Source organism: Scardinius erythrophthalmus, assembly GCF_964197995.2.
Source record: "Scardinius erythrophthalmus genome assembly, chromosome: 6".
NCBI classification, from domain to species: domain Eukaryota; kingdom Metazoa; phylum Chordata; class Actinopteri; order Cypriniformes; family Leuciscidae; genus Scardinius; species Scardinius erythrophthalmus.
Genome location: NC_138226.1, coordinates 2,713,693 through 2,727,709, shown reverse-complemented (window position 1 = coordinate 2,727,709; position 14,017 = coordinate 2,713,693). Strand labels below are relative to the sequence as shown.

The following is a 14,017-nucleotide window of genomic DNA, read 5'->3' as shown; positions in this document are numbered from 1 at the left end:
ACTCATCAAAGAATTTTGAAAATAAAATTGTACACAACTGTTTTCAACATTGAAAATAATAATGAATGTTATTTTTAGCATAAAATCATCATATTAGAGTGATTTCTGAAGGATCATGTGACACTGAAGACTGGAGTAATGATACTGAAAATTCAGCTTTCATTTGAGGAATAAAATGAAATATATTAAAATAGAAAACAATCATTTTAAATTGTCATAATATTTCACAATACAGTTTTTTTTGTTTTTTATCAAATAAATGCAGCCTTGGTGAGCAGAAGAGACTTCTTTTAAAAACTTTCAACATTTCTCATTTTCATTTAAGTTGAAATACTAAAATAACTTAAACTAAAACTTAATAAAAAACTAGACATTTTAAAAATGCAAAAACTAATACTAATGACAACTGACTAAAAAACTAATAAAAACGGATTAAAAAGAATACCAGATGAGCTTCTGTTTTGTTTACAGCTATCAGTTCTCTTACCAAAGATAGCTGGATGCCTTCATTGTTTGATCATTCCAAATCATTGGCAAAAGTGGCAAAACATCTAGTGGTTAATCATTAATGCTGCAGCCCATGTAGATAACTTTTAAATAAACTTTATTTTAATATAGTTAAAATACAATGCTCTTACAATGCATGATGTAATTTATTTGACACATAACCTACTTAATAAACTCCTTCTGTTCCAGTCATAATTGTATTTAAGGAACTTAGTTTTGTCATAATGTTATTTTAAAGAAGACAGTGAGGAGATATGATTGATATAATCAGGACAATCTGAAGAATCCCACGAACATAATAACATGTAAATAATCAGTAATGCTTCTCTTCATTGATTCAAAATAAAATCTGATTGTTGGTGCAAACACTGCAAAAAAAAAAAAAAATTCTGTCTTGTTTTCCAGTATAAATATCGAAACGTTCTTAATAATAAACATCAGAAAAATAATCTTGTTTTCCCTTTGAATTGAGTTTATTTTTCTGACCCCATTGGCAGTTATTTGCTCTTGTTTGAACCAAAACATACAGAGGAAGAGCATTATTTATGCAGTGCACTGAAGACAACATTAGGCCCTCAGCTGGCCTTCTCAATGCCGTCCTCACAGAAGAAAGCCGTCAGCTCCTTTCCACCAGGGACGTATTTGATATTCTCAACCTCTCCTCCATAGTTGCTGGGCTTCTGGAAGTGGATTTCCAGATGGTCCTGAAGATCTTCTTCATCCATCAGCTCCTGAATTCCCCCCAGAAGCACGGTGCGATTCGGGGCCCCCGAGTACGTCTGCAATGTGACAGCAAACACCATAAATCAAATGCATGCTCTTCTTCACTGAACACCTGTTTCTGATGTGGAAAATGAACACGAATGTGTGTTGTTGAAAACATACTTGAAATTTCTTGAGCTGGTAGTCATACAGAGGAAACACGTCAACCACCACATCGCTGCCGGTGTCGACACAAAACTTTCCTCTGAGAGCCAAATTCTCTGCAACTGAAAGTGAAACCAGAAAGGCCGTCATGAAAAAATATGAATCTGATATTAAACTTCATAACTGAGCAGAAACACCCATACACAAACTGAAAAACCTACAGTGGCTGAATTATGATAAAAGTTAGTGCAGATGAGCATGGGCGTAGATTACGCGGGGGATGTCCCCCCCACGTTTTATAAAATGTAAATTCATCCCCCGCACTTTTTCGTAGGGCAAGTGTGTCCACGACAAGTTGACGTTTTCGCGGGCCAATGTGTGTACATCCAGATTTAAAATTCAAAGAGTCAAGATAGTCTATACGTGACTTTCACGTTTCCATGGTAATCAGTCACTCATGCGTCACGACACGCCCATGCTCGCGCCCGCGCTGGATCCATCATTTTCATAGAGGTCACAATGAGTTCAAAACGGCAAAAAACTCTTTTTCACGAAAGTCAAGCACTGTAAGTTGTCATGTGGTATCCGAATTGTGTTGCACAATGATGAATAACTCTGCCTATTTCTCAAGTTAAATAATTAACAAGTACAAGTTTTGTTGGAAATTTAAAATATTCTCTACCCGCACAAACGTGCGCTTATTTTCAGTCTTTTTTTATTCGTAATGTCTTTTATTTTCACAGATATGTTATCAAAGCCCTTCAAATTAGAATAAAGATGGTGATTGTTAATGCTGAATTTGGATTTTCGAGAACTCCGGTCAATTTTAACATTGATTTGTACATTTGGAGTGCTGTCAATACAGAGAACAACGACAAAAATCGGTGTTGCCTACACCATGTTATCCTCTTTTTAAAATTTTCACCCTGTTGACTTCAATAGGGCAAGTACTAAACCTGCTTTTAGCCTCTTAACATCCTTGATGTGTCAATACAAGTGCACAGGTCATGTGAGTGATTCCTTCAGAGTGATCACGGGTGAATCTGACTGCAGTAGATGTGAAAGATATTAATAAAAATGATGTTATTTCAGCCAGCGCACATACCTGTATTTACATCCTGTTTTCGGTCGAAGGCCACAGTAATCGATTGCCGAGTTCACGCGCATATGTTTAGTTAGTTACCTATGATCACGCGCGTGAACTCGACAATCGACTACTGTAAATTCAGGTATGAGTGCTGGCTGAATTAACATCATTTTTATTAATATCTTTCACATCTACTGCAGTCAGATTCAACCGTGATCACTCTGAAGGAATCACTCACATGACCTGTGCACTTGTAATGACACATCAAGGATGTTAAGAGGCTAAAAGCAGGTTTAAAACTTGCCCCATTGAAGTCAACAGGGTGCACATTTTAAAAAGAGGATAACATGGTGTAGGCAACACCGATTTTTGTCGTTGTTCTCTGTATTGACAGCACTCCAAATGTACAAAAAAATGAGCTCAATGTTAAAATTGACCAGAGTTCTCTTTTAACAGCCATTATATCTGCTTGAATCATGCAGCTTGTGACGTGTAGCCTACATGATGTTTACCATATTTAATTCGGTAACGCTTTACAATTAGATAAAAAAGTTTGTAGACAAGCTTCAAGTTGTCTTGAAAAATCCTAACCAGAAAGTTTGAAGTAGTTTTAAAAGCTTGAAGTTTGACGTAGCCTACTAGCCTGAAATATGTAAACAATATTGTACAATATGAAATATAAAGTACAGAACATCTTTCTTTCTATTTTATTGCTTTAAACATAAATAGTATATTAAGCCAATTAAGCAAAAATCTGTCAACAAAGGTCTGCAAAAAAACACAAAAAAACACCTGCTATAACACTTGACTTTCAGTCCCCCTCACTTTTGAAATGATGGCTACACCCCTGCAGATCAGTATGGGACATGTACTGGGAATTCAAAATTTAGTTTGAATGATGATATCTCTTCATTCTAGAGATATTCCCATTCAGGGACTGTGGAAAAACATCTTCAAATAATTTGAAAGTCTAGTTGTAAATCACACATTAGCCAGCTAACAGGGATCGTTCTCAGAATGTTCTGGCAAGGTTTCATCAAAGTTATGAACAAACTTCCAGTAACATTAATAGAATGTTAGTTCAACTTAATCTGGTCTTTAATAATGTTCTGAAAACATTAGCACAAAAACATTATTTAAACATTATTTTGTTTCAGAATGTTCAGAGAACTCTCCAAAGTAAACATTCTCTGAATGTTTGCAAAATTAAAACAATGGAATGTTCCCTTGATGTTCGCTCTTAAAAGAATGAAAAAAACAAACAAAAAAACAATGCATTTGAACGATCAGGAAACATTAAAAAAAAATTTTATAACTTAACAGGAATGTTAGCAAAACATTCTTAGAACATGTTTTTGTTAGCTGGGTATGTGCTTCCCAATTTGCATACTTTTGCCATTTTGCAGCATAAATAGTCTCACGCAATCGCTCTCTCACTAATGCATTCATATAAATGTATTCTTTACTGCTACTTTATCTGCATCTCATTTAGAACAGGACGAAATCTGTGAGAAATATAACAAGCCAAAGACAAAAGAACTGATAAAAATAATCTGTATGATATCTGTGTGTCCTGATAATGCCAAATGTCTGATGTTACCAGTAAAAAGTGTCTTACATTATTTTAAATATATCTAGTCGTGAAACAACGCAAGCATATTCGTCTAAAATAATTCTGTTTTCATCTTCAGAATCATGAATATTGTTATTCTGGTGTCTCTATTGTCCTGTGCTTTGGGTTTCAGCACCAAGTCCAAGAATATTCATTTACACACACAATGTAATATCAAATTTAGCATTTTAATCAACTGTACATTTTCTGTTAAACTTTTATCATTTGTCTTGGGATTATCGCAATAATATTGTATCGTGAGTTCAGTATCGTGATATGTATCGAATTGTGACATGAGGGTATCGTTACACCCTAACCTAACATAGAGCATTGTATAAGTGTGTAGTGAGTGGTGTATAGTACGGCATTCCTAACACAACTTCTATGATGAACAAAAACTTTCATAAAACACACAATAACAATATAGAAGATCAAAACAACATCATGTGAGGATAAAGACACACCTCCAGTGTTGACGAAAGTTACGCGGCCTGTGCCGTTATTCTTGTTGTACTCCAGTTTCTCCACTTCACCTCCACCTCGACTGGGTCTAGAGAAGGACAGCTCCAGCCGGTCTCTCATTCGCTCCTCGGGTAAAGTGGGCGGGGCGTTGCGGAACTTAATGGTCTTTTTGGATACCTTGATATGAACCTGCATGGACAGAAGTAACAGCAGTTCACATCAACAAAGAACACATTATTCTGAGACAAATCTGTGATACTAGCGATGCACGGATATGAACATTTTGGCCAATGCCGATAACCGATAATTCTTTATATTTGAAATATTGGCCGATAAATCTAAATCCTAATTTTTATAAGATTCTTGAGAGCCTGATTAAAAAAAACTAAAGTCTCATCATTAAAATCCATTTCCCAAGCACACAATTATAATGATGTTCTCATTATAATTTTATAGCCTATGACAGACTCGCACTGCACATGTTGTACTGAACCGTATTTTCCTTTTATCAAAGCAATTCCAATCATAATAATCCATTATTTATCGGTTGTAATATATCGGCCACATTTTTTTTTTAACATTAAAAATGAACAGCCGATACTGATATGGTGGCTGATATATCGTGCATCACTACACTGATGAAAATGATTTTGTGGTGAAGTAAATACTACAGAAAAAAACAATGTAATTTACATGAAAAAGTAAATTCTATATTAGTACTCAATTCAATCGTGTAGAAATGAAAGCGTAAATATCAACGTTATAAAATTAAGTAAAATTACTCGACTTTTCTGATACTGGTGTTCCCATCATGCACTGGGCCTTGAATAATTAATGAGGTTGATGATTTTTCACTGTTTTCCAGCTGTATTTACACTGTTTTATCACTGCTTATGTTGTTAGGATTAGTAATTTGCTATTTTGTGACATTTGGAGTTCATTTTCTACTCAAAATGACACATTCAAACACAAAAACGATCCATCAAATGTTACCGTCATTGTGTATTGTCTACAAAGTATTGAGGTCTCTGCGTTCACATACTAACGTCTGATATGTAGATATGCTGTCTTACACAATATCTATTATATTAATTACTTAGGGATTTTTAAGTAAAGTATATACTTTAAAAGTGTGGTTTTCAATGTTATATAGTTTGAGTGAAATGTATTGCAAAGGAAACTTCAACTTAATAAATATTGCTCAACCTTTTACTAACCAAGTTAAAATTACTTACTTTCAATTAACTTAGTTAAGTAGAGTTTACTTAATTCCATATGTGAAATGTACTTAAAAAATATTCATGCAAAAACTTTTTAAATTGAATGAAAAACCTCTCAAATCGCTCTACCTCAAACTTCACAGAAGGATCCAGAGTTAAAGAGTATGGCTTCACATCCATCTTGGATTTGTCACAGGTCACCGAGCACTTCGCCAGTCTGAGGATCTGCTCTGCCACTGAAACACACAAAGCAGAGGCAGTGTGTCCACATTATGAGAAACATATATACAGTAGTGGCAAAAGTTATGTTTGTTTTTAATGACTTTCAAGTTCATCAAAATATGAGGAAAATATTAGATTTTTTTTACCCAATATTTTTTATACGAGGGAAGAACAAAACACTGAACTTGGTTAATGTATTTATCTGACAATTTTTTGGGGGCAAAAAGGCAAATTACAGCCACAGGTTTTAATTTACTATGCAAGAAAAAAAAAAGCATAGAAAAACAAAAATCTCACAGGAAAAACAAGTAGCATTGTTAGGAAAACTACCTACTTGCATCTCTATCTCACTAACAAATATATCACTACTAGACCAACCACTGGTATTCATCTGAATGTTCCTAGGGTATAAAATTTTATTTTTATGAACATTGGTTATGGAATAATATGCAATGCATTGCTACAGAATCAATTCCCACTATTAATGCTCCAAAAAATCTATTACAGTCTGCACTGAAGGAATCATGCTGCCATTTTCATCAATCTTTGATATATTTGTATTGTATTTGTTGTTTAAATTGTGTATTTATGTGAAACTTTATGTCGCCATCTTGACCAGGACTCCCTGGAAGAAGAGATTTTATATTTTAATGGGTCCTTCCTGGTAAAAGACAGGATGAATAAACATCCAGCAGAACCCACGACACCAGGATCTCTCTGTTGCAACTCTTACATGAATGGATCAATGCAAATAAAATCAGAAAACATTTACAGATAATGACAATCTAAAAAATTTTTCCATACCCTTCTCCTCCTCAAACGTGATGAGAGCCTGGCCGCCCTTCAAGCGAAACGATGGTCTTTGTGTGACGGTGAACACAGACGCCACGACATCCTCTCTCTCGTCGCCCTCTTCCGTCTCAAGACCACGAGTAAACTTCACTGTTTTCACTGGGATTTTGGCTTGAATCTGCATTCAGAGAGAATGAAGAGGTCAGTTACACACATGTATTCGTATAAATCACCTTAGATCTTGGGAAAAGGCCATACATGAGTTGAGCACTCTATGAATTTTAAAGGGGTGGTAAAATGCCCTTTTCAGTTTTCACAAGATATAAAATAAGTCTTTGATGTCCGATCTTTGATGAGTGTGTATGTGGAGTTTTAGCTCAAAATGCCCCACAGATATTTTTATATAGCATGTTAAAATTGTCACTTTTTGAGGGTGAGCAAAAACACACCGTTTTGTGTCTGTTCCTTTAAATGCAAATGAGCTGCTGCTCCCGGCACAGGGGGCGGAACTTCAAGAGCTTGTGTCCTTTTACCTCACACACACATGCACTGGAGATTTCAAAAACCTTTAGCCTTTTATGTTCAAACCGGAGTCAGACAATGATGGAGAGACTCAAGAAGAAGTGACAACATGTAGAATACAACATTTCTGAATGTTTAATTGATGAGTTTATGAAGCTGATGTGTAGTTATCTTCTAGTCATTGATTAGCATATTCTGTCTTGATAATCTATAAATCGTGTTCAGGGGGCGGGGTTTATGTAAATGTTAGGGTTGGTGATGTCACTAACCCGGGAGGAATGTGGTGTAGTCTCTACCAGCCGTTTGTTGTAGTCCTTAAAAACGATTTCTTTAAAAGCAAATATCTCCCTTTGCTTTGAACTTTGAGCGTTGTAACTTTGCAGATGTTGTTTATGATCAAACTACAACATTACACACTAACTAAAGCTAGAAAAGTCAAATCATAATCAACCACCCCTTTAAGCTACAAAAAATGTATTAAAGAAAGATGTGACATGGCATTTTTCAATACACTTAAAAAAATAAAGGTTCTTTATTGGCATCAATGGTTCCATGAAGAACCTTTAACATCCATGGAACCACTAAGGTTCTTTATAGTGTAAAAGGGTTCTTTCAATTATTAAAATGTTAATCACTTAATAAATAATCCCATTTAGGGCAACAGTAAATATAAATGTGCACATTGTAATAATAAAACACAGGTCAACCTTGAATTTGCGTTGCAGAGAGTCACTTTCATCCCTCTTGAGTTGAAGCTTCTTTCGTAAATCATCAAGTTCTCTCTTCAGATCCTGATTGACCCGATCAAGACTCTCCATCTCATCCTGAAATGATGAAGGATAAACACAAATACTCATCAGCTGCTTTCAGTTAGAGTGGTCACCCAGCTAACAATCACGTTCCCTTTAAAGCTACGAAAACTTCATTTCTGAATGATCCCTGAACAATCAAAAAACAATCATCCAGTTTTAAAAATGTTTCTTGTTGGTTATACGAATGTTAAAGGAACATTTCATTTTAGAATTTTGCACACATCATGGGAATGTTCCTTTAAAATGTTCTCTGAACATTCTGAAACAAGTAACATTTAAAAAACGTTAGACGAATGTCCAACTAAGACGTTTAAGAAAAAAAAAGAAGGTTCCATAAATTATGGATAATTAAATAATGTTTTTGTGTTAACATTTAAATAACATTTTTTTAAGGCCAGATAACTCTGATTGAACGTTCTGTTAATGTTACTGAAAGAACGCTGGTTCCTAACTTTGAGAGAACCTTGGCAAGTAGGGTAACATGAGGGATGATGACCCCCGGGGTAAGATGAGCCACCCACCCACCTTTTTTTTTTTCTCACCATAGATGACAAAATCTCATCTCAGCACTTTTGATGAATGTCTACGCTATTTTAAATTTTGACATTTCATCTGAATATCAACAATTGTGAGATATAGTCAGCTGAAACAGTTTTGAGGGCAATTGATCAAATTTTTTGTCTCTGGAAAATAGTGTTTTATGACGTATTATGTTGAATGTCAAAGTGTTTTGTGTCTATTTGTTAATGAGGGATTAGAGGACATATTAATGTTTATAGATCTGTGGAGTAAAAGATATAGTTTTAATTTTGAAGTAAAGAGATAAAATTAGGCCTTTGGGGTAAGATGGGTCATCCAGAAATGGCTCAGAAGGACACAGCTGGTTCCTAGTGTTATTACTTTTCAATTTAATACTTATTGTAATTAATGGTATTATTATTCAGCATTTCTATGAATTAGATGTACATTTCAGACATATTTATTTACATATTTCATTAAAACCTATAGGTTAATTGAGTGAAATCATTTAATTAGATCTCACAGTGTTTCTAATATGACATATCTTCGATTAAAATATAGGCAATTAAATATGTAAATATTCATATGCCTGTATATAAGTCATATAATTTTACCTTTTTTAGATAAATCTCTTTTACTGGTATTCTACTTTGTCTGTCATCGGTTATTCAATTGTTCAACTAAATTGTCAAAATAAAACTTTAAATAGAATAGCTGATCTAGAATTTTTACATTAATGACACTTTAAAAATATATAAATATTAATGAGAAGAAATATATCAAAAGTAATTTATACATTGTGTAAAATGTTATCCAGTAGGGGCAGGCTTGCCTCTTTTAATATTTGACATTTTGTGCTATAACAACTAGGCTAAATTAGCAAATGTTTCTATTTAAATGTATTTCCTTTAATAACTCATATGTCTGATGCATCATTATCCTGCACATGCTAAACTTATATCTAAATATGTTGTTGTTTAAAAGGAAATCCACATTGTTCTTGAGGAAGGCATCTTCCCCCAAGTTACCCTAAGTCCTGAGAAAGCTCCATGTTAATGGTTAGCCTCGAAATTCACCTGTACTTCTTGTAAATCTCTCTTAAATTGGTTATTTAGTTTTTCTTCAGAATCCATGAACCCCTGAAGTTCTGCCTCGGCTTTTTTCTTTAAGTCCTCAGCTTCAGCTTTTTCCAGCAGCAATCTGGATCTTTCATTATCAGCAGACTCAATGAGATTCTGTGTGGAATCATTAATAACGCAAATGTTAGAAATAGATCATTTATGATAAATTGTTCATAGGCCTATAGTTTCAGTGTGTTTGTGTTTATTTTACCTTGTATTTCTGTAGCTCTGCCTCAGCAGCGATCATCTCGTCGTCTAGGCTGCGAAGCTGTACGTTTTAAACACGATTTTTGACATGTTTTTCACCAAAGCATTATAAAATGTTAAACTGAATTCACATAGAAACCTAAAAAGTGTGTGAAACGGACGTACCTCGCCGTTTACTTGGTCTCCAGCGTTGTCAGACATGTCTCAAGCGAACTCGAAAGTATCTGAGGTAAAAAAAGAAGAATAAAAAAGAAGAGACGAATCAAACCACCAAATGCTTGTCCAATGACTAAATTATCAGATATATATTCAGTGAATATTATTCACCACATATTATTTACCTCCCAACTTCCTGATCCCGAACTTGGCTTGCCTCGTATTGACCAGAAGTCACGTGAGCGAAATCGAAAGTATCTGAGGTAAAAAGACGAATCAAAACACCAAAGACTTGTCCAGTTACTTAATGATCAGATTTATATTCAGTAAATAGTATTCGACACTATTATTTACCTCCCAACTTCCTGATCCCGAACTTGCCTCGTATTGATCAGAAGTCACATGAGCGAATTCTGAAGTAAAAGCGAAAGTAGGCTGTTGAATCGAATCGGTGCGCCTTGTTGATTCCTTCATTTATGATTTGCTGTGAGTATCTTCGTGTGACAATATGCCTGACAGTCACTTATGAGTGTTTTGTCACAGTTTTGTGACTTTAGGAGAAAGTTAGGCTACTTTCTCAACTCTTTTGGAGCGCAAAGATGGAAGAGAAAACTCTGATTCTCGAGGGTTTGCCGGATGATTTTGACCGTGTGAAATCAAAAGTTGAGCTTTATTTTAAAAATAAAAGAAGATCAGGAGGAGAGATCGAGCAGATTCGAGAACATCAAGATGACAAACGAAAAGCACTTCTGATTTATATGACTGAAGAAGGTAAGTCATCGCAACATCATAGCTAAAACACAGAGACAAAACTAATACCAAAGGAAGCTTATGAACTGGAAGCTTATTTGCTCCACGGAAAAATAATAATAATAATAATAATAATAATAATAATAAAGGTAATTGTCATGGTTTATCTAACAATTCGGACTTTTCTACAATACACTATTCTGAGAAAATTCTGAATTACTAAATATTATAAACTCGCATTAATATTTTTATGTTTTATAAAAATTTTATGCTCGCGTCTTTATTTTATGTTTTCATTTATTTGTAATATTAAGTTTACTTATTTTTATTTTATTGTACTTTATTATTATTATTAGTCTATTATTATTATTATTATTATTATTATTATTATTTGTAATATTACCCATAGCCTACCTATCCAATTTTTCCAACTTTTCCTACACCCGAATTATGACTACGAATTATGAATTATGTGAGTAACTTCCGTTAAACTGTAAACAATCAGCGAAAGTTTCGCTCTAAAAGCATTTTCAAAAGCTGGGTAAAATGATATGAAATTATTATATTCATTTGGGCAGAAAAACGAGAGATTCTTAGTTCATTCTAGTAAATTAAATCGGGCCACAAATGTGCAGTTTATGTTGTATTTGTGCATATTGTTGTTACAGCGGAATAAGGAAGGAGGGAAAGAATGCAGCTTCTGAAAAGAGCTTAGGTTTCTTTGGTGACTTCCAAACCGGAAGTAATCTGCAGTAGGCTCGTTTTTTATGCCAAAACCACAATAAGGGAAAAGGGGAAATATTGTGGGATTGGATTAAGAATGTTCCTTCTTTTTTTATGTTACATAGAGGATTTTCTTTATATTTGTTATGAATGCCACTAAATAAAGGGAGATATAAACTCGCAATTCTGAGGAAAATTTTAATTTTAAAATTTCTAAAATTGAAATTAGAATTGTGAGATAAAAACACGCAATTGTTCAAAAAGAGTAAGAATTGTGAGATAAAAAGTCACAATTATATCTTTTTTATTCAGTGGCGCAAACAACCTTGCAGCTTCCAGCTCAAAACAAACCTTCCACAACGTTACATAACATAGCCTACATGATTAAAAAAAGAAACTGAAATAGTTTGGGAAATGGAAGAGTTTTACAGAGAATTCCCCTGTTTTCCAGATCTGAAGAAGGTGCTTGACAAAAGAATCCATAAAGTTGATTTCAGATCTAAAGGAGCAGTTGAAGTGACAGTGAAACTACCAGAAGACACGAAAAGCAAAAAGATCAAACCACAAGTTCTGCCAAAGCCCAAGCTGGAGAAAAGCGCTCTCCTTAAGTCACTGCCCGCTCCTGCAAACCAGGTGATTCTGTTGTCTGTTATTATTTATGAATTATTATCGTTAATACATTTGCATTACATTTAATCATTTAGCTGACGCTTTTATCCAAAGCGGCTTACAACTGAGCAGAGCAATAGAAGCAATCAAACCAACAGATCCTGGGTCCTGATCTTGATTTAAAATATCAAAGAAACATAAGAGAAATAAAGTTAGGGGTGTAACGATACCCTCATGTCACAATTTGATACATATCACGATACTGAACTCACGATACAATATTATTGCGATACTCCAAAAATGATAAAAGGTTAGCAAAAAATGCACAGTTGATTAAAATGCTAAATTTGGTTTTACATTGTGTGTGTAAATGAATAGTCTTGGACTTGGTGCTGGAAACCCAAAGCACAGGACAATAGAGACACCAGAATAACAATATTCATGATTCTGAAGACGAAAACAGAATTATTTTAGACGAATATGCTTGTGTTGTTTCACGACTAGATACATTTATCAATTTTTACTGGTAACATCAGACATTTGGCATTATCAGGACACACAAATATTCCCCCATTGCATTATTATACATTATATTCAACATTATATAGTAGTTTAATGTAGTACTGACACTAAAACTCTGTAAACGTAAAAAAAATTCTCACACAGGGTGAATTATACACAATACATATCATCACTATCCACGATACTTATTGATGCATTTTTGTATTGCGATATATTGTGGCATGATATATTGTTACACCCCTAAATGTGTAATTCAGTGAAGGAGGGACACATTACTGTAATTTAAAACTAGGTCAGATGAATGTTCATATACTCACACACTTCCTCCTTATTGGACAAAGGTCTCTGCAGTAAGAACGCCTGCAACACAAATTAAAGGTTTGAATATAATGCTTTTACTTTTAGTGTTTAAAAAATTCACAGATTTTCAAAACATTAACAATGACACTTTTGGTCACATGTATACATTTGTCCATAATACAGACAATGAGGAGGATTCAGAAATACCAGATCTTCTGATTACCTCTTCATTAACTTCGGTTGATAAGGAAACACTTCAGATGTATTTTGAGCAATTTACAGAGCAATTTGAGCTAGCAAAGCACGGAAATAACAGCTGGATCCTGAAACTCTACAGCCAGTCAGGTATGATTTAAGGCCAAAGTTGCACTGGGAGTTTGTTTACTAGCTGTAACATGAAACCAGTTTTGCAAGTCTATTTTTAATGCATCACTTACACATGATGTAGGCCTCATAGAAATTATCATCAGCCAACTAGCACTAGCTAAGTCAGAGCTTACCTTAAAGAACATTAAAAAAGCAAATCATGATGATTAGTTGTCATAAATTAACATAATGTTGTCCCTTTTCTCAGATTTCAAGAAGATTTTAGGCAAGGAAGAACATGATCTTGGTGTATCTGTACAAGTGTATAATGAAGGAAGTCTGGGCGGGAAGTCAGACCCCCGTCGCTTCATCTTGACGGGGTTTGACGGCGACACAGACTGCAAGAAAATCTCAGTGTTCATTGGCAGCTGTAGCAAGACGACAGAATACACTTGGGAGACACTTGATGATGATGATAGGATTGTCGTCACCTTTAAACAAGATATTGGTGGGTTTGGAAGTCTGGTTATCTGTTATTGTCACTCTCTGCAATGTTTTGTCCTCTGTTTTTGGGACGCCTGCTTATTTTCTTTTGTCTTTTCACCCAAGCAATATTAAAATTAATATTCACAATAATGTTCTTCAGTTAAAGCCTTTTGCAAATGAGTAAAACAGTGAAGCGTGAGCATCTGTGCCGCAAA

The 14,017-nt window shown here is 34.5% G+C and overlaps 2 protein-coding genes across 4 annotated transcripts in view; one reads left to right on the top strand and one right to left on the bottom strand.

Annotated features, from left to right (window-relative positions):
• Nucleotides 1-585: 585 nt before the first annotated feature.
• On the bottom strand, nt 586-13,606 carry nmi (N-myc (and STAT) interactor). Of its 3 annotated transcripts, none has more exons than XM_081368775.1 (13): nt 13,511-13,606; nt 13,028-13,070; nt 10,461-10,519; nt 10,292-10,364; nt 10,116-10,174; nt 9,955-10,011; nt 9,699-9,857; nt 7,999-8,115; nt 6,782-6,947; nt 5,885-5,991; nt 4,538-4,724; nt 1,393-1,496; nt 586-1,286 (listed from the first exon to the last, which is right to left on the bottom strand). In XM_081368775.1, exons 5-13 carry the CDS (start codon nt 10,149-10,151, stop codon nt 1,083-1,085), a joined length of 1,137 nt encoding a protein of 378 aa, XP_081224901.1. In that variant the 5' UTR covers nt 10,152-10,174; nt 10,292-10,364; nt 10,461-10,519; nt 13,028-13,070; nt 13,511-13,606; the 3' UTR covers nt 586-1,082. The 3 variants fall into 3 exon arrangements, with proteins under 3 accessions (XP_081224901.1, XP_081224900.1, XP_081224899.1); XM_081368774.1 differs by lacking the exon at nt 13,511-13,606 and adding an exon at nt 13,234-13,367; XM_081368773.1 differs by lacking the exons at nt 13,028-13,070; nt 13,511-13,606 and having other exon boundaries at nt 10,461-10,597.
• Nucleotides 10,507-14,017, top strand: part of parp14rs3 (poly(ADP-ribose) polymerase family member 14-related sequence 3) — a 31,201-nt gene continuing 27,690 nt past the window's right edge. The window contains exons 1-5 of the mRNA XM_081368770.1: nt 10,507-10,877; nt 12,031-12,212; nt 13,052-13,088; nt 13,194-13,355; nt 13,585-13,824. Coding sequence (XP_081224896.1) covers nt 10,706-10,877; nt 12,031-12,212; nt 13,052-13,088; nt 13,194-13,355; nt 13,585-13,824 — 793 coding nt within the window. The 5' untranslated portion in view covers nt 10,507-10,705. The remainder of the gene's footprint in view (nt 10,878-12,030; nt 12,213-13,051; nt 13,089-13,193; nt 13,356-13,584; nt 13,825-14,017) is intronic.

Excerpts from the sequence above, each read along its gene's own strand:
- nmi (XM_081368775.1), bottom strand. The coding sequence starts at position 10,151 with ATGTCTGACAACGCTGGAGACCAAGTAAACGGCGAG. Across the intron at positions 10,012-10,115 it reads GAGACCAAGTAAACGGCGAG|CTTCGCAGCCTAGACGACGA; the intron begins GTACGTCCGTTT and ends TAAAACGTACAG. Across the intron at positions 4,725-5,884 it reads ATCCTTCTGTGAAGTTTGAG|GTTCATATCAAGGTATCCAA; the intron begins GTAGAGCGATTT and ends CTGTCCATGCAG.